Source organism: Melanerpes formicivorus, unplaced genomic scaffold (genome assembly GCF_026170545.1).
Source record: "Melanerpes formicivorus ecotype bairdi unplaced genomic scaffold, bMelFor1.0.p_v2 SCAF_30, whole genome shotgun sequence".
NCBI lineage: Eukaryota > Metazoa > Chordata > Aves > Piciformes > Picidae > Melanerpes > Melanerpes formicivorus.
The window spans coordinates 4,170,052-4,194,372 of NW_027142382.1; the positions used below are offsets into that span (position 1 = coordinate 4,170,052).

The 24,321-nt window shown below is 50.8% G+C and overlaps 1 protein-coding gene across 6 annotated transcripts in view; it reads right to left on the bottom strand.

Annotated features, from left to right (window-relative positions):
- Nucleotides 1-24,321, bottom strand: part of BCOR (BCL6 corepressor) — a 59,554-nt gene that overhangs the window by 26,153 nt on the left and 9,080 nt on the right. For 5 of the 6 annotated variants that reach the window (XM_068155088.1, XM_068155092.1, XM_068155091.1 and 2 more), the window contains exons 2-6: nt 13,935-14,064; nt 12,367-12,445; nt 8,616-11,444; nt 7,854-7,907; nt 7,204-7,387 (exon numbers count right to left, since the gene is read on the bottom strand). In XM_068155088.1, the coding sequence (XP_068011189.1) occupies nt 7,204-7,387; nt 7,854-7,907; nt 8,616-11,444; nt 12,367-12,445; nt 13,935-14,020 (3,232 nt within the window). In that variant the 5' untranslated portion in view covers nt 14,021-14,064. The remainder of the gene's footprint in view (nt 1-7,203; nt 7,388-7,853; nt 7,908-8,615; nt 11,445-12,366; nt 12,446-13,934; nt 14,065-24,321) is intronic. The other variant, XM_068155090.1, reaches the window with a different exon arrangement.

A 24,321-nucleotide genomic window follows, 5' to 3' on the forward strand; every position in this document is an offset into this window, starting at 1 on the left:
GAAAGCACAGACCCCTTTCAGAAGGCAACCTCGCCCCTTAAAACTGTGGTTTTAACTCGAGCTCCAATTTGCAATGACTTTGTTGTTTTCAAAACTACTTCCTGGTGATTAAAATAAAGTATTCATCTTTCACTAATTTCTAATCCTTCCCTAACTCCTCACATCCAACTGCAGAGCCTGGCTGAAAAGCATTTGTCCCTTTTTCTGCAGATCTAAATGGGATTCGGAGCACTCACACAAGGTACCCGGGAATACCACCAAGAATAGCTGTGATACTTTGCAAAAAGCACTACTTGAATCCAAGGTTATAAAAAGCCTTCCTCACTTCAAGTAGCCAGCCACTCACCGTACATCACATGAGCTTTGTCACCTCCTTTTTTAAAGCCAGACCTCTGTTTTTCAGGGAATACTTCAAGTAGCGCCATGCAAGGGAGCTTTGAAAAGCTTATTAGAAACTCCTCTGACAAATTAGCCACAAAACCACCTGTGTTGCCATGCTTCCCTCACCAGTGCTGTTTCCCCAAATTTAGACTGTTTAAAGCAATTTTAAATGGATGCTTAACTTAAAAGGACACTTAACTGTTGTCTTTTTTTTTCCCTTTGGGTTTAACCAAACTAGCCAGGGCAGTTAGGCAGTCATGCAGTACAGACTGCAACACAGTTATTCAGCTTCCTATTTACAGTTCCAACAAACAACTTGGTTTTCCCATGTGTTTTAGCCCTCCTGGCTGACCAACACTTTCTGCACGTCTGCCACTGTTTGGCAGACTCTCTGTATGTTCCATCCTACTTCCCCACAGCTCACTGTCCATTTTCCTCATTCTCCCCTTTGCCCTTCCTCCTTCTTCCATTTCCCCTTCTCCAAACATATCTACTTATTTCCTACTCAGATTTCTGACAGCTCCATTTCCCTTCCCTCCCCTGATCCTCCTTGTCCTTACTCAGCCTCCTCCCCCATACAGCCTGGCCTTCAACTCCTCTGCTCTTCCTCATTTGCTGGGTCAGATGTTGCTCCCCTGCAGTCCCCTCTCCCCTCTGAGATTCACCACATCAGCATCCCTGGATGCAGCCAAACTCTTTCCCACTTTATCTTGAGAACACCTTCCTACAGCTCTGCCAACATCTTCTGCTTTCACAACCGCCCTGCTGTCAGCAAGGTAAAGCCGAGAAGCTCTTCTTCACCACGATTTGCAAGTGTCGCTTAGCAGTACCTAGGGCTCCAGAGAAGTTTGCGAGCGCCAGGAGACACCCCAGCGTCATTTTCACACTGCCTGGGAAGCTGCCTGCAGGGCTGCTTTGTAAAACAGCAGAAGATATTTGGCCAAGAAAAATCAAAACAAAAGTTGACTTTTTCCAGGCGAGCGGGACGCTTGAGCTGTTCTGCTATTTGGCGATGCTCCTCTCCGCAAGGCCGTCTGGCCAACACCTGCTCCCTTCAAGACTTTAAAACAGTTTGTCACACTTCTTCCAGCCAGCAATGCTGACATGTTCCAGAAAACAGGTGTCTCAGCTTACTATGACTATGCCTCTAAATGGCCAGTGTGTGTTCCCCCCCTCCTTGGCAACCCTCCCATGACTGCACATCTGGCACGAGGATGCTGCCCAACAGCTGTACCCTATAACCACACCAACAGCACCGGCAGCTCTGCTTCACACAACACAGACCAAGCTGGACCAGCCGCATTTTAAGTAAGCATCACTTTAGAAGTGCTTCTATCAGATTTCATCTTACATTTTTAATGCAAGTCTGCTATTTCCCCCCCCCTTTTCATATAAGGAAACGCTACACAGTTTCCCCAAACAGATCAGATCTTTGCCACGTTCCCACTGTGTTTATAGGCTTCACATCTCCAGCAGTACCAGCAGCTACACACCATGGTTTCTGCCACGGTCACTAGACTGGGACAGCTTTCCTGCTCCTAACACTGTCTGGCCTGAGAAAAGGCAGGCACATCCTGACCAATTCCCAGAGAAGCTTTCACAGGGTCAGAGGAAGTAGCAGGCTGTAGGGGCGGGGGTTTGATGGTCTTAATCTTTGGGGCTTGCAGGAAACAGCAAGCTAATTCCAGCCTGCCACCACTGACAGCGACCCACTACACATTAATTCCTTCTCTATCTGCAAGCGGACTCGGCATAGGGACGTTAAGCACCGATCCCTCAGACCATCCGTGCTAAAATGTAAAAGTGAGAGCAGAGACATTGGCTGTAACCTTGCTAACAGTTCATCACTGCCAGCATTTCTCCAGGGCTCCATGTGCCAAGGAGAACCACACACCTCTTGAAGTTTATCCAAAAAGCCCTCGCTGCCAATGGCTCTGTAACAACTTTGCCTCCACTCTTTGGTCACATCCAAAGGGGACCCCTCAGGCAACCAGAGGTGTGGCTCCTTGGCTGCCAAACCAGAAATCCCTCTCCGTGACTGCTCGCTGCACACGCGCCTTGGGAACCTGTCCTGCTAGATGCAGTTAAGACCATTAGAGAAGCGACATCTCCGCATGTTAATCCGGCTTGTGTAATCATCCTGTCTCAACACGGGAGGACAGCAGCGGCGAAGCCGGGGAGCTGCATGGGACACGTCCTTGCCTATCTGCTCCGCTGCCGATGCTCCCCGCCTCTTCTACAGCCGGATTTTCACCGCAAAGGAACAAAGGTCACTCGCTGTTTGGGACATGGCACAACCCACAGGCTGTCAGGCTCTCTACACAGCTTGTACGGACACATCGCACGCCCAGAGGTTTTTTTTCCCCTTGGCAGGGCAGTGACCGCCTCCTGGAGCACAGCTCTATTAATATTTTACCACCAGATTCCACTCTGTCCTCAAACTGTTTTGCAAGCAACCCGGATCAGACGTGATGTCTCCCCAAATTAAGATATAAATGTCAACACGAGGCACAGCAACATAAGCATATCATGCATGCTCAACAAGGACAAGGAGAGTTTATTTGCTTTTGATTCCCCTCCCCCCCACCATGTATCTACAACATCCTTTTCTCTGCCTGAGGAAGAAAACAACAACAAAATACTTGGGGCTTTCATATCATCATTACTCAAACAGTGATGAGGTAGCCAGAAACACAGAATAAATGCTGAGTTCTCATAGCAACACACCTCTATGAGTAAGGAGATTAAACTCCTAAACGTGTTCCTTCCTCAAGCCTCCAGCATTTGCCAGTTTCATACCAGCTGTGAGAGCCAGCACCAACAATTCGAACCATTTCTCACTGTCCTACCCAACTAGAAACAAGGAAGGATTAAAAAGATGTTTCTTCCGGTATAGTTTCTGCCTGAAGCAGTATCTCTGTGTACAGGTTACAATCCCATGAGAAACAGTTACACACAGGCACAAGCATACTACCAAAAAAAAACTTTCCTTCATTTTTCCATCTTCCTGTTGCTGCCAGCTGCTTGAGACCAGACCCTCCCTGTTCGATGCACACAAGGAAATACATCTTAGTGTTTAAGCTGCAATTCTTTTGTTCAAAAAACATGGCAGCTAAAAACAGCCTTTCCTCTTCCCTGGAGCAACCTCTCATTGCTGCTCACTTATGCAAGGCACCCTTTATTAACCCAGGACAGTAATGACTGTCCAAATGCTAGGACACATTTTTCAGCACAGAGATCACAACAACAGTAAGAAATTCCTTAAGTCACCTTCAGCATCCAATTCTGAGCATCTCATGTGGCAGAGAGAACCCAGCTGATTTCATTTCTCCATCCAACCACCTCTGCTTGCGAGCTTTCCACAGTTCTTTCCTCCTGCCCATGCCTACCACATTGCACACACAGGCAACTGCCTTCTCCCTGCACAGACTTCTGTTTCTTCCCCTTTTATTTTACACGAGGTAATAACTGACCAGAGCAAAGGACATGTTTACTCTCTCCACCTTGTATTCATTTAGGTATACACACAGCCCAGTGAGAAAAGCAAGGGATTACCATGTAAAGGGACTCCAGTACCCCTCTCTGACACGAAGATCAGCCCCGAAGGCTCTGGCATAGGACACCATTTACTTACACAGAGAGAAACTGCTTTAACTTTTTCTGCCTGACCTCATGCCTTAAGACTAGGCTTTTAATGTATCAAGTTGGGGTTTTTCCTCAGCTAGGGCTTACATGGACAGTGTCTTCCTCCTATAAAATTAGATAAATGAGTAAAATCACAGTCCTCAGTCGAGAAATTCACAGCTTGTAGAATTTATTCAATCTTTCACACTCGGGTATGATTTTCAATACAGCTGTATGAGCTTTGTTACGAACCGACATGCGATCATCACATGCTTGTATTGATGCGCATGTCCGTGCCAATAGCTTAAATCACTTGATCTCTGAACAATCCTATGACTCATGACATATGCATCCCATAATTTATCACGTTTGTGCTATGGAAATGCACCGGAGCAGCATCACCTCAGCAACCTTTACAAGTCACCTTGGCAACAAAGCAGCTTCACGGCTGCTCTGAGAACGCCCAACAAAACCTAAAGGAGATGGGAGAAAGCACTTCTACTTTACTCCTTGTCTTTAATTGCTCGTTAACTAGCTAACACAGCTACCCCCCCCTAAAATTTGACCTTAAAAAAAAAACACACTACACAAACAAACCCCTCAAAATGAAACAAAAAAAAACCCACGTTTTTTTACCCTTCTCCAAAAAGCACGGTGAAGCTTAAGAAGACCCTGGTACAGTAAAGCCACCAAGTCAGAGGAAAAGTTTACAAGATCAGATATTGTACCTCCATTAGCTTTCCCAAAGTCCATACACATGCTATACAGCAAGGAAAGGAGCAAGTCCCAGGGCAAGCTCAAAAAAAAGAGTTTCCATCCCATTAGATGTCCCTGTAAGCATCGCTTGTCTGTGTTATTTAGCCTTTTGTTGCTGTTGTCGGTGTGGCAGTGGTAGATTTAGAGGAGCTTAGGGGGCGAGCAGCTGCTAGGGCACTGATCGGCTCCTGCGCTCCGTACCAGGCATGGCTGCAGCTGCGCTGAGGGGGCATCAAAGGAGCTGTGCAAGCCAGCTCCATGCCACAATCATAGTTTCAAGTTGTGGTTTTCCTCTTCCCCACGACCCTGGGCAAGTGAAGCGCTCATGGTGGGGGTCACACCTAACAGCTCACCCGTTTTGGTGCTACATCTCCCGCTCACAGACTTACAGGCATGCCAATTTGCTTTCAGTTAGCACTGGATCAATGCTATGCAAAACAAGGTGAAACATCTTGTCAGCAGCAAGATTGCTTGCAAGAAGCAGAGAGGAAAACGGAAGAGGTTGCAAACCGTCAGCTAGTTCCCGTTCAAGCACTTCATAGCCAACAGCATGGCTAGAAACTGAATGGAAAATGAAAGTAAGACCTAAGCAGGCCTGGTTCTCACTTGGTTTAATAGAGAGGAAGAGCAGGCAGAACATATCATCTTTTGCCAGTCGCTCAGCAGAAGACCCATGCCCCACCAGAGCTCAAGTCACTACACTAGAGGCATTCAAGCAGTGTGAAACTCAGCTTCCTGATTTATCAGCTGCTATCCTGAGGGGCAGGAGGTGAACCACCACGATAAAAAACTTTTACTGAGACTTGAATCTGTACCGGTAAGTATTAGCTGCTGTGCGGACAAGCATACTGACGAGGAGCTCCCTCAGCAGAACAGATCTGTGCTTTTAGGAGTCTAGACATTTGGCCAAACTCTGAAATAGCCTCTTAAGTCAGAGCTAATTAGGAAAGGAGAGGAATGAGCTAACAGAAGACTGAACATGCTTTCCCTGCTTCCAATGGTTATTTAATAGTCTCAAACACATCTTAGCCAGCAGGTTCAAGTGCCAGAGACCTCAATAAATGATGAATTTAAGAACATACCATCTCATCAGCCTTTTGCAAGGACAGGAGGCAGGGTGTTTCAGCAAACAATGCTCTAATGCTCTTCCTCCCTGCAGCCCCTATGAGCAGCACACCCCATACCACCAAGTAAGCTCTCCCTGCCTGCCCTCCCTCCCTCTCACCCAACCCCTGACCCCAAAGACGTTTCCCCCTTCTCCCCAGCTCAACCTGTCTTGCCCTGCATACAGAATAAGGCAGGGCCCTGCTGCTGCTGTTCATGTTTTCCAGCACACCTAAGGGTGGAATTCAATAGAGGACATCAGCAGGGCACCATGAGCCCTCTGACAACCAAGGGAGGTTGCAAGAGGGTGGGTTGGGGTTGCAGCCTGTCAAGCTCTTGGCTTCAGCACATGCAGGATCGCAAAGACTGCAGCTGCAGTAGACCTTCCTCCCTAAATCTGCCTTAATATAGCTTGAAGAGAAAGCCCACTCAGTTTCTAGGGGCTCAGCCTGCCTCTTCCCACCATGCTACCTTCTCCACTTCCACAATTAAAACTTGCCTTTACTATTTAGCCAATTTGTGTTGAGGCTGTTATTTTGGTGACAGCAATAGCAAGGTAACTTTATTTAGGTGAATAACTGAGCAAGTACGATTGACCAGCATGCTCTCTGCCAAAAGCATCAACCAAAGACCAGAAAAATAATTCAAAGTTATTAAATTACTGAATGAAATTTTCTGCTAGTCCTACTCATGAATCACCACCTCCAGAAGAGTAAACTTAACTATGAAGTTACACACTGCACACACACACATGCACACATACAGCACAATCTCTAGTGTGTTTCCTCTTGCTTTGCATTACTTTCAGAGTATTTTTTGTTTTGGTTTTTTCCCCTGAGTTGTTAAAAACAAAGCAGCAACAGCAGGAACTGATCCATTCCTTCATGATATAAGTCAAACAACAAAAAAAGAGAAACTGGTGGAAGCTGTATGCTTACCAGGAGTTAAAGTAAAAAACAAGTGATTCTTCTAACACCATTTACTTATCTCTTTTTCAGCTTCTTTTACTTTTAGGGCAATATTGCTAGCATGCATTTTCCAAAGTCCTCTGACATCTTGCCACAGCCTAGAGGGAGCAACCAGCCTCACAAGGAATCTCGCAATTGGTGGGAACTGCAGTGACACGTTAACTATCTCCTAAGCAGCAGGTACAACTGTAACCAACTAACTTTCAGACCCCAAAACAAGCCATGGCAGCTCCTGCAAAGGCTGAGGTCAGTGACTTTAACCAGCAACACCGTGAGAACACAAAGATGACGCTGCCTGCGTGGCTTTGCTACCAGCTGCCCGGGCACAGAGACACAGACACACTTCAGAAAGCCATCTAAATTTGCTTACATCTGTCATTGTCATTTTGGTCGGCAATGGCATCTTCCAGAGTGACAGACTTTGGCTTCTTTTCACTGTTTCCTTTCAAGTTTTCCCAGTCTGCCTGGCTGAATCTGCAGACCTCTGAGTCTTTGGTAGCTGTTTGGCCTTCTCTCTCTTTCATCTCCAACTCTGAGAAGCGCATCATTGCACGCTAGAAAGAGAATTGATATGAAAAAAAAAAAGTCTTGCAATAAAAGCTACTTCATTTACCTTACCTTATATGAAAGCATTTCCAAAGAAAAATTGGCTCAAAAAAACAAGGTTTCATATAGACAGCTAGGGCAGGAGTTTCACACACCTGACTCGTAAAACAGTGTTCTAGCATCTATATGCAAATAGCCACAGAATTCTTTCATATATAAGTATATATATATATAAAAGACATATATAGATATATATATATAGATAAAAGTGTATACTGCATATAAAACAAAAAACATTCCATTTTGGAGGTTAAAAGAGACAAAAACATAAAGAGGGGGGGAAAAAATGCAACACAAAACCGTACAATGAATAAAGACGACCATGGCCCACAAACTTCCCTTTGTGTATTTGGAAATGAAATTTAACTCAAAGGTTTATGTAAGAGTCTAGTAATAAAAATTTGAAGAACTGACCTCACAGTAAGCAGCAGGTAGACATAAAATACTGTCCTCTTGTAATCCTTCCATCTATGTAATTAAAATGGGCACTCAATGGATCATTTAGATAATTTCATCCATTTTTATAAGCATAAACCAATTCTTTTCTTAACAATGCAAAACAATTTGGTTTAACTCATTTCTTCATTAAAAGTAATATACCTTAAGGATATTCCTATACAGTAACTGTCTGTCACCCCTCAGTATCAACCTCAATACCACTCCTGCTCTTCCCTAGGTGTTTGCTTGGCGCAAACGTTTGCATGAGACCCATTAACACACGGCTGTGACTCCTCTCCATCAACTGGCACTTTGGTACAATAATCACAGCTTCTGGGTAGGCTTTGCTAGCTGGCACTACGGGTCAGCTGAGCAATTACAGCCAGCACCAGCACCAAGGTAACATGCATGCCTGTCCAATTCCCCTCAGTAACTGCACAAAACATTTCACATGTACATTAACGCTTTTATCCAACCTTATTACGAGCCCTTTATGGTTTACTAGCGCGTGCATACGTAAAAGCCACACATACTACGCTTTACATCACCTCACTCTCAACTAACAAAACTTAACTTTGCTAGGTAAAATTGTTTCTGGCAAGCACGGTCTAGCAAAACAAATTTCTGATTTCCCCACCTGCGTTGCCTCCTCTCAACTTTTAATACTCGACTGCGACTTCCAACAGAGAAATAATAAACAACAAAAAGCGCAGCAGTCGTTGGACCGCGCAGACTCACCTGCAATGCCCGCTGCTCCCGGCTGAGCTGGCTCGAGTCCGCATACAGTTCGGTCGTCACACACTTGAATCGATCACCTACATAACCAGCAGAGTTTGCAATCCTCTTGGCCAGCTTAGATGGCTTGGGTTTCAATACTTTGCCATCCGCAGACTCTGCGTCGTCGGCTCCGTCTTTGGTATAGGTCTGGCTGGCATCGATGCTTGACGGCACGGTCCCCATGCAGAATGGCTTTGCGTCCTCCTGCACCTTGCCAAAAGTCAGAGCCGGAGTCTCGCTCTCATGAGCGCTTTCCAAGAAAGTGGGCGAAGGCTGGACTGCCACTCTCTCTTTAGGCTGGCTCACAGGTAAATCATCTTTCCTTATGCCAAAAACAGATGAACTCTGGGTTTGCTTGAAATTATAGGTTTCATGAAGATCATTATTTCTCCCAAACTCCTCTCTCATTACCATAAAATCTCTGTGCTGCGACGCCTGCTCTACCTTGTGCTTTGTAGGGTCATTAGCCTGATTACTGCTTTCCGTAGCAAAGCTGGCTTTTGCCAAGTTTGCTTCGCTTTTAGCTTCTTGCTCATCTCGCAGAAGATCGGGGAAGAGGTGTTTGTCACTTTTGGCTGAGTTTTTGCCATGACCAGAGTTCTGGTGCAATTTCACACTCTTATCACCAGGTACTTCAAAATGCATCTTCCCACTGCCCTCCAGGAGCTCTGGCAACCGGCCTCGCAAAGCTGGGTCCTCATAGCGGACCCTCTCGTGAGAGCGCGACCTCCTTTCTGCCTTCTCCTCCTTATTTATCTCCAAAGCCGAATGCTGCAGCAGCATGGGGTGCACCATCCCCATCCCCAGCGCGTCCTGGTAGGTCATGAACTCTCCTCGCCCTGCCGGCAGGCTGTAGGGGAGGCCAGGTTTGGGAGCCAGGTGGCCAGGGTAGAGGCTGCCGTTGGGCAGCAAGACAGGGTGAGGATACACATGTCCCTTCCCATGGAGGGAGAGAGGGCTGATGGCTATCCCTTCTGGCACCGGGTATGGGAGATAACTCCTGGGGTAGGGCAGAGGCGGGGAACGAAAAGCCTCATTGGGTGGCAGAAAAATGGGGCTGGAGGCCAGGGCAGTCTCACTCGCCTTGAAGTTGGCTTCCTGGCCACAGGATTTGGCCACCTTATTGCTGTGTTTTGCAGGGGTGGCAACGGGCTGCCCGACATGCTGTATAACCGAGGCAGTGCTCTCTGCAGAGCTCCTGGCCATCTTGGTGCAATCCACATTAGCATTGGGAGCCGGTGACGCTGATGCCGGCCTTCCCCCCGCTGACACAGTCCCCGAAACGCTGCCAACAACTGTCTCTGTGCCACCCATCCTGGGGCAGGAGGAGCTCCGCTGCTGTGGGATCACCCAGTCCAGCGCCTTGTTTTTCAGTTGGACATTCTTCCCAGTCTCCTCACCAGGGCTGGGACCGGGAACAATCCATGAGGAGGGTGCTGTGCTGATAATTTCAGGCCTGTAGATGGGGCAGCCATTCCCAGGAGAAATAGTTTCTTTCTGAACCATTTCGCTGCCAGGTAAATGTGTCCCTGCTCCTGCCCTGCCATGCACCAGCACTGTCGGCGTCGTTTTCTTACCGTGCTCCGACTTGCTGGCAGTTTCTGCATCGACAACTTTCGCTGACAAGTCCAGCGGTTTGTCAGTAACGTCTTTGGTCGAGGTCTGCTTTTCCAGAAGCGGGGGGGACCTGCCATCTTTCCGGTCCTGACCAGCTTTCCGTGCATGGGGCGTGGCCGGTGGGGGAACCTCCCCAGCATCGCTGCCTTTGGGAAGTTTCCCGTTGGAGAGGCGGGAGGGTGGAAATTCGCTGCCAACGTTCACATAGGACTTTGGGAGGGTAACAGCGGAGGAGGGAGAGGTGGTGATCCTAGGGAAGTGTTTATGGAAATCAGTGTAGGCATCCCCAACCTGAGCAGGCAGAGGGAGGCGGGGGGACGGCCGGGGCGAGTGTGGCAACAGGAGTGCAGGGTCCGCCGGTATGTTGGTGGGGGCCGGCTTGGCAGCAGGGACCCGGGGCTGCTTGCTGCTCTGGATGTGGGGGTAGGTGTGTGCGTCAACAGGGTTGCCAGGGCTGACACCCATCTTCCACGACAAGCTCTTATCCGGACAGTGCACCAAAGGCGGGATTGCTGGTGAAGCTGAAGCAGTTGAGAGCCTCAGAGGCGATGCCAACGATGAAGGGATGTGGGGGGCAACATAGTGGGAAGGAGGCAGGTATAAAAAACGTTCACCGTTCGTACATACAGGCGAGTAAGCCAGGTGCTGCGGTAAGCTGTAGGTGGACTGCTGAGGTAGCAATGCCTTGTACATGTTCAACGAATACTTATTTGGTGAGTCAAGGAAAGGGTATATGGTGGGTGTTGCACCCTCCATATAGGGGTTTACCCAGGGGAGCCTTAGGTAACTAGCACCATTAACACCAAGGGGACTCTGCTTCTCACCCGCAGCTCGGTCCAAACCCAGTGTCTCCCCTGGTGGGACAGAGGTTTTTTGTATTCCAGGTGGTGTTTTGTATATAGCACTGAAGCCATTGGGGGCTTTTCCGGAGACAGCTGTGTTTTCTACCGATTCAGGGGGATTAGACTTAAACTGTATCTCTGGATTTCTTTCAGGAGTAAATCCAAGACCAGCTATTGAACTCGTAGCATCCCTTGATTTTTCTGAGCCAAGTCCGCACAAGCTGGAATAGACAATACTACTGGGGACTCTGAGTCCTTCTCGCATGAGTCCAGACCTGTCCATACTCAGAGCTGCGAGACTGTCAATGCGATGTGCTGTAGTAGCATCCACCTTTACAGAACAAGAAGTATGTTACTTTCACGTTTCACTGACATGACTACCACTCAACTTACAAACTCATCAGCACATTGGAAGAGGAACAATACCAATAAAAATACACGTTTTGTTGTGAAAATGTACAGAGGATGACCAAGCTAAAAAATGGGAGGAAAGGAATCCATGGAGCAATATGTATTACTAGAAACACCAATACATGTCTCTCTGCATCCAAAATTCATTGTCTAGAAACAAAGGTGTGAGGACCCATAGCCAAAGCAGCCAGAAGTGGCCTACGGACAATGCTCCATGGCATTGATGGTGTGTGGCAACCAGGCCTTCAGTCCCAGCTCTGCCAGAGCAAGAATATGTGAACTGTGACACAGAGAGCAGGAAGCAAAGGATGGAGAGCCTCTCCTCCTCCAGACCCTCTCCCTTTGCTACAGCTCTGTCCCAGGGCTCACCACCACCACACAATTCATGGGGTGAGATGTCTGAAGAGGCAATGCAATGACAGGTCTGATATTATATTTTTTCCCCACTCACTGGTCCCCACATACACTCAAAGGAGAAAACCACCAACTTCGCTGAAATGTTGATGTACTTATTACGTACATGAACTGTTGTTGTTAGATATGCAGGTATGCTGCATGACATTACTCACGACAGAGCAACAGTAATGAATATGACGTTGTACAATAGCACAACACCACAAAGTCAGAGTCAAGAGACTAACAAGATAAATAAACAAAGTCCCATTTCACTGTTCCACAGAAACAACTCGCATGTACCCAAGCCCAGCTGGAGCTGCAACAGAAAGATGTTTTAATCATTCCTCCAAATGGATCGTGTAATAACACCAGGAGGAGTTGGTAGGAGTTGGGGTGGGGAGGACAGGCACAGATTCAGCTGCAGCATAAAGCTATTAACTTCTTACCACACTGTGATTCAGGTGATTTTCTTCCCTCAACTCTAGTCTGCTTTTCGGTGCATCGCCATCGTTAACAGGAATTTTCCTGTTAAAAAACAGAAGTTCACTACTTGGAAACATGCTGGGCATCTCATGTCAGTACAAGATTACATTACCTCTGGATTTTATAAGTCTCATGACACTGTACTTATCCTTCTGCATAGTCATACACAGCAACTACTTTAGAAAGCAACGACCACTTGAAAGTATTTATGAAGGGTTTTAACAGGAACATACAAAGCACATCTCAGATTGGCCTCTTCCAATACAAGTGATTTTTGTCAAGGTCTTCTCTTTTGCCCCTTGCCCTTTTCTTTTTCCAAAGAGAAAATATCCCATATTAAATAGACCTTCTTCATTTGTCATCCATAAATACTACCAAGAAGAACATTCAAAACATACACACTAATATCATATGAATGTTAGCTGTTCCATGATAAAGAAGGAGCTGCACATCTGTGTCACAGCAGTGTTGCAGCACTAGGACTTGGTATCACAGAAAACACCAACAAAGAACATACTTTAGTGCCAAATTTCTAATCCCAGGAATAAAAATCACTGACAGCAGAAGGAAAGTTTCAGCATTATCCAAAAGAACTCCTTTAAATCAAAGTGCTTAAAGGCACATCATCACCTTGAAGTAGAAATCTGGTTTTAATGCATTTGGTTTTAAAAGATTCACCTTCCCTCTAAGTAGCATGTAGAATTACTATCCCCAAATAACTGGGAGAAAAGCAGGGAGGAAAGTGAGAAATGTGGCTGTTTCCCTTCAGCTTATGTTTGCAAATAGCATTCACTGTAACAACCAAAAACTTTCCCCAGCTTCTCAGAGGCTTTTCACACAACACTGAGAACACAGGCTCAGAAAGAAGACAGAAAAACAGCAAAAGCACACCAAGTTGGCAGAGAACTGCAGGCAAACCTTCAGCTTCTGTTCTGTGTCATTTTACTTTTTAAAAAAAGCTGTGGTTTAAGGGAAGAGGACATGGGCCAGTGCCTGCACCACCCCACTGAAAAACATTAAATACTGTCATTTTAATCATCGAATTAGTGCTATTCAGCAGCAAAAAGATGAGAAGGAAGAGAAACTCACTGGGGGAGACAGAAAGGCTGCTGTCCCTATTTCACAGGACAAGCTGTTGGCCCAAAGGCAGGGAACACCAAGTTGCAGGTGGGAGCCCCTCTGCCATAGAGTCTCCACAAGAACACGTGCACTATTTGCTTTAATTCCCCTTCATGAATACAAAATAATAAATTAATTGTAAAAGCACATTTAAAGGCTGCTTTGGGGAGTAATCTCTTTAAAGGGCATCCCCGCTTCACTGACCTAGGTTGCCTGATAAATAGTAAATCAGCAGCTGCTCTACTGCTCTCAGGCACATCTTGTTTCCCCCTCCTACCCACCATCCAAGCTGGGCTGATCTCAATGCAAGGCAGCAGTTATCTGCTCCAGCATTAGGGAAGCGAGCAAACTCCGAGACCTCACGCTGCAGAATGACGGTGTGGTTTAACTTGCCAGAAGCTTAAATATTTACCTGTCTTCATTAATTCCACACATGCGGACCCTTTCATTGCTCATCCAGCTATGAACGTTGCCATACAGGGGAGTTGCAGAAAGCATGACGTCTTCTTAAAAATCGTCACTTTTCCTCACGGTTTTGTATTCTATTAAAAAAAAAAAAAATAGGGAAAGAAAAAAAAAAAGTTGAGCAGATTTGTCTAGGAGGAAGTGCAAACATCGTGGCAGAGCAGCCAGTCTCCCTCCGGGTAATTAATAATGAATGCAGGATTGGTGTGGGGAGTGAGCTGCCTATGTTAACCGCTAAGGGAGATACCCTGCAATAAAGGAGCAAATTGAGGGCATTTATAGGTCAGAGGAGATGGATCTTTTTCCCAGCATACATCCAGAAAATTAAGAACCATTCCATGGTATCGACAAATAAAAGTTTCTCCGCTGCATTTCATTTCCACAAGAAATTACTCAGATGGCCAAGTACACAGTAGTCCCCAGATCATCACCTCACATCAGCTGAGCCAAGGAGGCAGACCCCACGGGCTGGGGCGCACATATGAAACTACCCACGGGCCTTCACAAAAGCCCTGCGTTAGGAAGGCACAGGAGCAGGAAGGCATCGCAAGAACAGTCACATACCACGTGTATTAGCTATGCTGATTGATGAGAAAGCTTTCACACAAGGACTTTAAACTGAAGAGTCGCTGCTACAGAAGGGATCTAAATAAAAACCTCCCCTTTAGCGTCTGCACATGACTAACTTGGAGAAAGGGGTTAAAAATAGTAAGTGGGTTGGTGAGCTCCCCACCCCTTGATTTGATTAAGCACCAAACCCTGGTGGCTTCTGCATCGGAGCTGCTGCTGCTGCTGCTGCAAGTGCTTTCAGTAATTCAATGATGCCTGCTCACTCCAGGGAAAGAAATCATTAGCGGGCTCGCTGGAGAAGTATTAGCAGTCCAAGAGGATCGGCGCCGTGCGCAGCCAGAGAGGCAGGTGAAAGGTAACCGCATTTTCGTGTCCAGCAGCGGAGAGAGGAAGGCTTCACCTCCCCTGTACCTAACACCACCTCCACTCGCATTAAATTCTAGTTTGCTGCATGAGCGAAGCGTCAGGACAAGCTGCGTTTTATTAACAGGATTATCGCGGCGCATGATTTATTCCAGTGCAAGATTTTAATTGCTCTTCGGAGGTTGAGTCGTTTCTTTTGACTGAGCTTCAGCTTGCATCCTGCTGCTAAATGCTGGGTTAATAAGTAGGGGGAGCCTTTAATGCACAGGATATCCCTCAGCTCTTCCTCTCTCACAAATATAGAAGCCTTTAAGCAGGAGGCATGATACTCCCTTTTACACACACACACAAGCCAGTAACGGGCGATTGACCACTGGGAGTTTAATGCCTAACGTCTCCCAAAGCATCCATGCTTCCCCAGCAAACTCATTTCCTTTGTCAGGCTACAAAATATGCAAATGATCACGTTGGCATTTAATGGGGAAGAAGCCCATATTGGGCCTTTAACACAATACTTCACACAGGTTCAGAGAGGTTTAAGAACTAAAACGGCAGGAAAGCCTTGTTCCACAACACTTTTTTCTCCCCTCAGAGAGGCCTTTTGTGCAAAACTCCACGTCTGGAACAAATGTATATTAATGAAACAGTGTGTTGACCCTCCTCTCTCCAGAACGGTTAGCTTTCCCTAATGAAGTCCACAAAAATCGCTGCGAGGAAACAAAAATCCATGGAGATTAGATACCAGGCTATCATTCAAAAGGAGTTATTTCACTGGAAAGACGGTTTCTGGACAGATTTACTGTTTTCCAGATGCACCGCTCGTAATGTTTTCAATAGCGGCAGCAGCAGCATGGAGAGAGTGATTTAGGGTTTTACGTAAGGTTAGTAGCCGCACCGTGCGCTGAGGGATGGGATGCTGGTGGCTTGGAGATGGGTCTTGGTGGCACATGGCCTCGCTTTTATCAGGACTGCATGAGGCTAAGCCATGCCGTTCCTCGGAGGGGCCGCCTTCGCCCGGCCTGGTTTCCTCAGTGGAAGTGTATCATTAAGATAAGGCACAGTGCCTGAATTAGAGTCCGTCAATTCCCTGACATGTACAGATAGTGAAACGCTAAAGCTGCATGGGCGGCCGACAGCTTCCCCAGCTACGGTGGGCAAGCTGGAGGCACACCTCCTCCCACCACCACCGCAGCGGGGCAAATCCCACTAGGTTGGACTCGATGATCTTTTTCAGACCTATGAGTCTAGGGAGCAAGACACGGGTCCTGGGATGGCCCAGGGCCCATCCAGGCAGGTCATCAGTCCACATCCCGATAGCCGTCGGCCCCTTACCCAAAAGCCGCCCCTGGCTGCTCAGCGCCCCGGGTGCACGCAACGTGCGCAGTTATAATCGCCGCCCTGATGAACTTCTTGTGAACTGTTTAGAAGTGGAGGTCTGCTGAACGAGCAACGGCGCCACTGCCAGCCATAATTTCATTGCAACGAGCAGCAGACTTTTAACTCTTTGCACGTCCCTTTTCCCCCTTCTCCTCCTCGTCCTCCCACCCCATCGGGAGGGCGGATCGCGGGGTACTCCAGCGGCTCGGCCAAATGCCAGCAGTTCCTTAAGTCCTCAGTGCTGGGGGTACAGGGCGTGGGGCGAGGGAACTCGGGGGGGTGGGGGGGCACCGCTCCTATTTATGTCCAGCATTTACGGGGGCGGGCGCAGCCTGCTCCATTATGCAACTCCCGCCGGCGGGCTAAATGTCCCAGCACCCAGAGGAAACCGGGGACACGTCTCTACTCCTCTCCTCCTACCCGCCGGGGGACCGCGTTCCCCGCCCATTCCCCCGCCGTTCCCCTGCGCTGTCAGGGCGCCCCAGGGTGCCGCAGTCCTGTCCCCTGGGACGTCCCTCCCCCGGCTGCCCCCGCGGCGCGGTTGGGCGCGGAGCGGGGCGAACCGCCGGAGCGCGCACGGCATTTCCTCCGGGAGGTGTCTGGCCGATAAAGCCATTTGCGGCTAAATATAGACGGTGATGCACGGAGGAGGGAGGGAGGGAGGCGGAGGGGTGGGGGGAAAGACGCGCAACGTACACGCCGTGTGAAACCAGTTGTGAAAAGCGCCTGCAAGCACTAACCTGCTCCCCGACGTGCTGCCGAGCGGGGCCCCAGCGTGCCGAGCCGAGCCGGGAACACCCACCGCCCCCCGCGCTGCCTCTCCGGCCCCGCGCCGCAGAGGCAGGCAGAGGCACACACCGCGTTGTTTGGGCAGCTGATTAAAAAGGGAAACGCTTGGGTCTCCCTCGCAACGTCAACAGACTTTTGGCAGCCATTGACGCCAGCAGCAGCAAAGTTTTGTTAACGCGCTCCTGGCGTGGAAACGAGAAAAACCCGATGCCCGCGGGGATGGGGGGAGGGGAAGGAGGAAGACGCCGTTTCCCTGTGCCTCCGGGGGACAGAGGAGGTGAGAGCAGCGACTCCCCGGCCGGGGCAACCTCCTCTGGCCTCGCCCCCGCACCCCACGTCCTCCTCTGCCCCCGAGGTGCCCGGCGGCGAGTGAGCGAGCTGAAAGCCGGCGGGGGGGGGGGGGGGGGGGGGGTGTAGAGGAGGGCAGATGGAGAAAGCCCGGCGGTGCCGGCGCTGCAGCGAGCCAGGAAGCAGGGCGGGAGGAGAATGGCAGCGGCGCACGAGTTCCCTTTTGGCGCCTTTACTCTTTTCCACCTCCTAGCTCCGGCTGGCAGCCCGCCAGTTTCCACTGCACAAGCCCTAGAGCCAGCAGCAGCAGCGTGACGGCAGCCGGCAGGGAGGGCTGCCTGGGGTACAGAGGGAAAAAAAATAAGTCTGCGTGCGCCGGTGGCACCGACGGAGAAGCAGCCGCTTCGGCAAACAGCCTGGCCTTTCGGAAATTAAAAACGATGCATTAAATTACCCGTCTCTGATACACATACACGTCGCCGCCCGGTTCCAGGCCACTGAAAGGATCATTTCTAGATTTGTGAAAATCCCTGCGAGAGGACTGAAAAAGCAGTCGGGGACTCGTAGCGATCCACTTCGATTAGCCCTCAAACCCGTTCATCTGGAGCTTGATTTAAAGGGCAGCGCTCGTACGGTATTTATAAGCTTAAATACGGGCAGTTGCTTATGAATGGGTTTAGGTACCTCGTTTATCTTCTATCTCCGACTTACATATTTACGACTACGAAAAAAACAACGACCTATGCCACGGTTAGCAAAGATTCTAAAGATGCTGTATTGCTGCACCGTTTACAGTGTGCTGTATAAAGCTCTAGTAGCAGCCAGCCATCTAATATTAGACAAGTGTTTAAAGAACGGGAGTGGTTGCGCTTTAAAATATATATATATACACACACACATATATATATATACACATGTATATATAAAACAAAATATCGTGGGTTATTTTGTGCAATCCCCACACGGCATCACTGCTAGCGCCACGTTTTGTAAACCAGAGGAGGAAAATGCAGACTAAGTAGCCGCCGCACGGATCCGCGGATTAGAGAAGAAGTTTGACCTTTACCCGGGACGTGTGGCATTTCATTTAACCATAAAGCTAAGCACAATGCGCCAGCGAGATCGCTAAACCGATTTAAAATACATATTGAGTCATGCACGACAGTAGTGCATTTCGGTTTAGGCAGGCAGCGCAAGGGGGTCAGCGTCTATCTTAAGCCTCCTGCTGCAAACGCCGTCTCCCCCATCACCATCCTCCCCCCCACCCACCCACCCACACACACCACACCACACCCCCCCCCGCGGCTCCCACATCGTCACGTGCCGGATGGCAACCGGGACTTTCTGCCCTGTAAACACGGCTCACCGGTGCTGTCCGAGGGCAGCCGGGGCCGCCGAGCCAGCACCAGCACTAGCCGGGCATCCCCCCCGCTGCCGACCGCCGCCGGGCACCGCCGCCCGGCACTGGCCGCAGCGCTGCTCCTGCCTCCGGACTCCGCGGAGCTCCAACACCATCACCTCCTTCGCCTGCAGCGGGGCTCCAGCGGGGGCGGCCCCCCCGAGGGAGAGGCGGCTCCGGCCCCCGCGCCCCCCCCCTCCCCCCCCCCGCACCGTCTGTCACGCCTTGGACCCCGCACACACAGTCACTGCGCTGTGGCAGCAGCGGCGCTTTCCCCCTTTCCCATATGCTGCGAGGCGAATCATTGCGTCGTTCTCAGCGCCGGCGGCAGCCAAAAAGAAAAAAAAAAAAAGTTTTCAATTAATAATAAGACTAGGAACTGGGGAAGGGGGCGGGGGCGGAGGCCAATAAGGGAAAGTTAAAATGGCTGGCGATCCTTCAAATAACCCTGGCCGTCTTCCCTCAGAGCCCACACGGCGCTGCTTGCCGCGGAGCCCCGGGGGAAGCCCCAGATCCCCAGACACGCCACTCTGGGGCGGCCCAGGGGTCCAAGGCTGTCCCGGCACCACCTGAAGGTTATGGGACGTCTGCAGGGCGAGTAGCCTGGCTTCCCTTCCCCCTTCCGGTTAAAACGCATCGAAAGGGTATGCTAAAGGGGCTGCAAAGGCGCCCACACACACGCACACACGGGGGGGGGAGGCGAAGCGCCTGGTACCCAACTTTGAGGCATCGTTGCATGAAGGATTTCCCGGGGATTCGCGGGAAACACCGACCCTGTCCGCCACTCTGGCAGCTCCGCACCATTGCTACGGCATCGTATGCGTGTGTGTGTGTCGTGTCGTCCCGTCCCCCTCGCGGTGCGGGTGATGTCTCTGTCGTCCCCCCGCAAGCTTATGCCGCGGCGGCGGGCAGCCAGGCAGCTCTCTCCGGAAGGAGGCGGGGGGAGCGGGGGGTTTACTGCCCTGCTCGCCGCGACGGGCAGCCCTACGGTTTTAGCCTGCTGCCACTCCGGCCGTGCCGTGAGCAGGGCTGCCGGAGGAGGCGGTGGTGGGGAGAACCGCAAACCGACTCTGCGGCAGAAAACCCCGGGCCCCTGCGCAGACGGGGCCCCCCAGCGAGAGCCTGGCCTCCCCTCCCTCGCCCACCCGCCGCGGCATCTCCCTACCCCGGCCGTCCGCGCCATTTTAGAGGCGCACACACACTCGCCCGCACCCGCACACACACATGCACAGGAGCGAGGTTTCCGCTGCTGCTGACAGAGAAAACAGGCAGCCGCCGAGCCCGGGCTGCGAAGGAGCAGCAGCAGCAACGGGAGAGGGGGACACATGCACCACGGGCCGGGCAGAAATATGCGTTTCGGGCCGTATTAAAGAGCGAGCAAAGCGCAGGCCTACGCGCCCCCACCCCATTAACCCGCTGCGCACTCGGCATCCCAGGAGCCCTTCATTGTTGCCTTTATTCCGTATGGCTTTTTCTTTTCAAGAGGGGGACAGAAAGAAAAGAGAGAGAGGAGGGGGGGAACGAGAGGGGAGAAGAAAGGAAAAAAAAAATACCACCAAGCCAGCCCCTTCACCCCGCCCGTCCCCCATTGTTCGGCCGAGGGAGGCTGGGCAACCGCAGCGGCACGGGCTCGTCCTTCACCGGTTCCACCGAGACCCGCAGCGTCCCCCTCCCCCGCTGATAGATCGAGAAACTTATGGGGCTGAGGTGAAGATGCTACCCCACACTGAATACAGAAGTACCCGCACTCCTGCGAGAGAGCGAGCTGGGCGAAAGCCTGCGCTCACTTCCGCAACGTTATCCTTGCAGAAATACCGGAGCACGGCCCCTGCTTCCTTCCCCCAGCCCCCGCCGCACCCCCGGGGGGTGGAGTGATTAATGGGACGTACGCCCTTGGTTTCCCTCCGGCCACCCCAGCGCACCGCTCCCCGGCGCTGGGCCGCCGCGGCACGCCGGGCGGGGGCGGGCCCCCCACGCATCCGTCGGGGACGTTGGGAGATATTGATCACGGACGACTTCATTTTGCATAATTGCGGCTGACAGGGCCTGTGGTTCCCTCATTTACGGAGCAACAGCTTCGAGGAGCTGATGGATGGGGAGCGGCTCCCTCCGCTTCCCTCAACTGTCCCCCCCTGCCCGCCCCCCCTCCACGATAGCCCTGCCGAGGAAGGCAGCTCCGTGCCTCATGCAGCAAATGGCCGGCGCACAACAGCGAAATATTAAACTTGGGTGCTTCCGTCTCTCGTTTTACCTAACGCGGCCGGCCTGAAAGCCTCACGCTCCCTGCAGGGCTTTGTCTGCACAGCCGCGCCGGGGCTGATGCCCAGTGCACGGAGACCTCCGGCGGCCTCACGTAAGAAAAAATGCTTGGGAAGTAGGGGCTTTTCCCTCCTTCCACCCATCCCTCTTTTTTTCCCCCTTTCCTCCTTCCGACAACAAACAAACAACTCGGTTTCTGCTAAACAATGCATAAAAATAAGCCTCGCCCCAAAGTTCTGGTTTACAGTAGTAGGGCTTCTCCTTGATGGCAATCGCTTTCCTAACACTTCTGGAAAGCGCTGGCAAACCCAGCGCAAGCAGCATTACAAGCACCTCGGCACACGTCTCAGCAACTCCGTGTCCCAACCTGACATCACCTTATCCAGACCTTTAGAGGAAACGTACGTCCAGGGCAAGCACAACCAGCTCCGCGCACTGCCCATGCCTGCAGGCGGAAAACGCCGGGTCAAGGGAAAAAAAAAAAAAAATCAACACCACCACTCGGGTTTCTCCATGAAAAATAGGGAAAGGGGGAAAAAAGACCGGTGTAAGAAAAAAGCTTAAAAGGAAAATAAAATTGCCGGTGGCAGCGGTGCCCCGCCGGACGGGAGGGCAGCGCGTAGGCCGCCGCCGGCCCTGCCTTCCCATCCCGGCGCTCCGCACCGAAACAAAGCAGCGAGTCAACTGCGATGCAGATGGGCGGCTATGAATTTTTTTGCTGCTGCTTAGAGCTTTAATTACTCGTTCTTGATCCGTGGGACTACGACACGACACCGCCAAGGTTAAAATGCTCTGAGCAGATGTGAACGAGTTGGCAGACGCGCAAATGAGGTCTGCCTCTAAGCATGATAACAAGTGACTAATACATTGCATATCGCTGAAAGAAAATTATTTTTCTCTCATTTGCATTTTCTTTTCTTTCCTCTCTCTTTATTTTTTTTTTAAAGCCAGCGACATTCCTTCCTCAGAGGCAGTACCATAATCCTGAAAATATTACTCCGTGACTTTAAAAGATTTGGAAGGAGGCAGCGATTGCCAGTGTTTTGGCTATGCAGGCTTGTTTATCTTTCCGCCTTTGCTCCAAGGCGAAAGTAGTTTCGCAAGCAGTATTCTTGAAGAAAAAATGGCACATGTCATATAATACACCAGTTTATAGGAATTGATGCTAAAATTGCTGAATGACTACTGGCATGCTTTCGTCACTAATAGCACAGTGTAATCCATAAAAGACCAAGGGGACAGTCAAGGCCAAAAGAGGAGGAAAAAGGAAGGGAGGGAAAAAAAAGAAGGAAAAAAAAAAGCCTGGAGACATACATAAAGGCAATTCATCGACCAAAATCACAAAAAGAGGGGTGGGGGAAGAAATAAGCATATCCCATTCCCCGCTTCTTTCCATCCCAGAGCCACATCATCAAAAAGACAGCAGTACTTGGAGGTCATTTACTATATAAAACACAGTGATTCTCGTAGGTAGGAAAACTATGTCAGGTACAAATATAGGCCAGAACCCAGTTCTCCAAGTTCCCTCGACTTTCTGGAGGCTCTTCTGAAAGGGCCATGAAAGTACTTTGGGTACTAGAGCAAAGTACAAGAACAGACAGCATTTTTTATATTCTACACTCAAAAGGCAAACACAGAGGTTTTGATGCAGAAGAAGCTTTGAGGAGAAAATAGCTGCTCGGGCTATTTACGCAGTAGGAGTTTTTCATCAAGAATCTATGCCAGGGGTGCCTACACATCCAGGTTATTGGGGTTTGGGCGCTGCCACCTCAAGCGATAACTTCTCCGCCAACACGTGCTCGGGAGTCAAACATACGCTGCCAGCCACCGTGCCCTCCTGCCCGAGGCCAAGCAGCGACTCGGAGCTGGGCTGCTGTCTCCTCCCACAGGGCTCCCGGGACGCTTCGCCCGCAGTGCCACCAGGGCCAGCGCAAACCCGCTGCCGGGAGGGATTTCCCAGCGCCGAAACCGACTAGGTCGGGCGAGGAGCCGTCCGCTTCTCCCGCAGCCTCTCTGCGCTTGTAAATCAAGCGGAGGAGGAGAGAAGAGGGGGGCGGCTTCTCCCCGCCCAGCGGCGTTAGCTTCAGCGATGCCGGCGGCGGCAGCAGGGGAGCGAAGCTGGGCGCCCTGCCGCCGCCCAGGATGTCCCGCTGAGCACCAGGGCGCCCCGCCGGACCCCGCTGTGGCTGGCGGTGCCTCCAGGAGCGGCGGGGTGGCCCCGGGGCTGCTTCGGGCAGCAGCGAGAGCTTTTGTGTGCGACTGCCGGCGAGGCGCGGGCGCTTCGCGCTCCAACAGCTGTCACATTATTTGCGCTGGCTGTAAACAGCCTTCGCCTTCCCCCTCCCTCACCACAGAGTTAAACCCAGACTAACAATCCCCAGTTAGAGATCAAACCAACAACAGCAGTATTGTCTCTGCCTTCATTGCTTTACCATCAACTACTGCAGCTGGTTTACTCGAAACAAGGAACACCCTCTACCCACCTCCCCTGCCCCCCGCCCCCGGGGCCAGAAACGTGCCTGTTCCCGGCGGTTGGCCAGGCGGAGCAGCCGCTGTCCCGGGCCAGGAGAGTGGAAGTGTTGCTCTACCAGCCTTTAAGCCGGCGGAGTTCCGATCACTGCGGAGCTCTCCCTCATCGCGGAGAGGCGTTTTCAATCCGCACTCCTGCCCGACGAAAAGCCATATCAGAAGTTGAGCTCCACTTTCAGTTTGGCTTTTGGGAAATTGCTCGGGGGAGCTCCGCAGTAGCGGTGAAAGCCGCGCCTGCAGCTGCGCGAGGGTACACGGCGAGCTCGCCCCCGCGGCGGCGCGGCCAGGAGCAGCCCTTCCTGGGGAAGGCCGAGCTCCGGGCCCCCCAAAACCCTTGTCCCTAAGCCTCGCACCCGGCCGGTGCTGGCAACGCCCGGCCTCTTATCACAGCAAACCTGCCACCGAGAGGCCCCCAGTCTCTGCTCAGGCCGGCCGCCCCCGCCGGCCCAGCCCCGAGCGATGACCCCGCTGTGCAGCTGGATGGCAATAGACACCTTTCTACCTTTAGCTCTTTCCCTCCTAAGGAAAACAAGAAAACAAAATCCAAATAACCTAAGCCACGAGTCCAACTTCGCCCACGATACAACCACCTGGCAGCAAAGGAGTGTACTGCACACTCTTAGCGGGTCTTTCATTTGGCACAGCAGTAACTGGGAGTGTAAATCCCTATACCTCGTTCCCTACCCTTATTTATTTCTGTATCAGTGGCAAAGTTAGAAGAGAGGTGGTATTTACTGAACAGAAGCAAAGGAGAAATAAC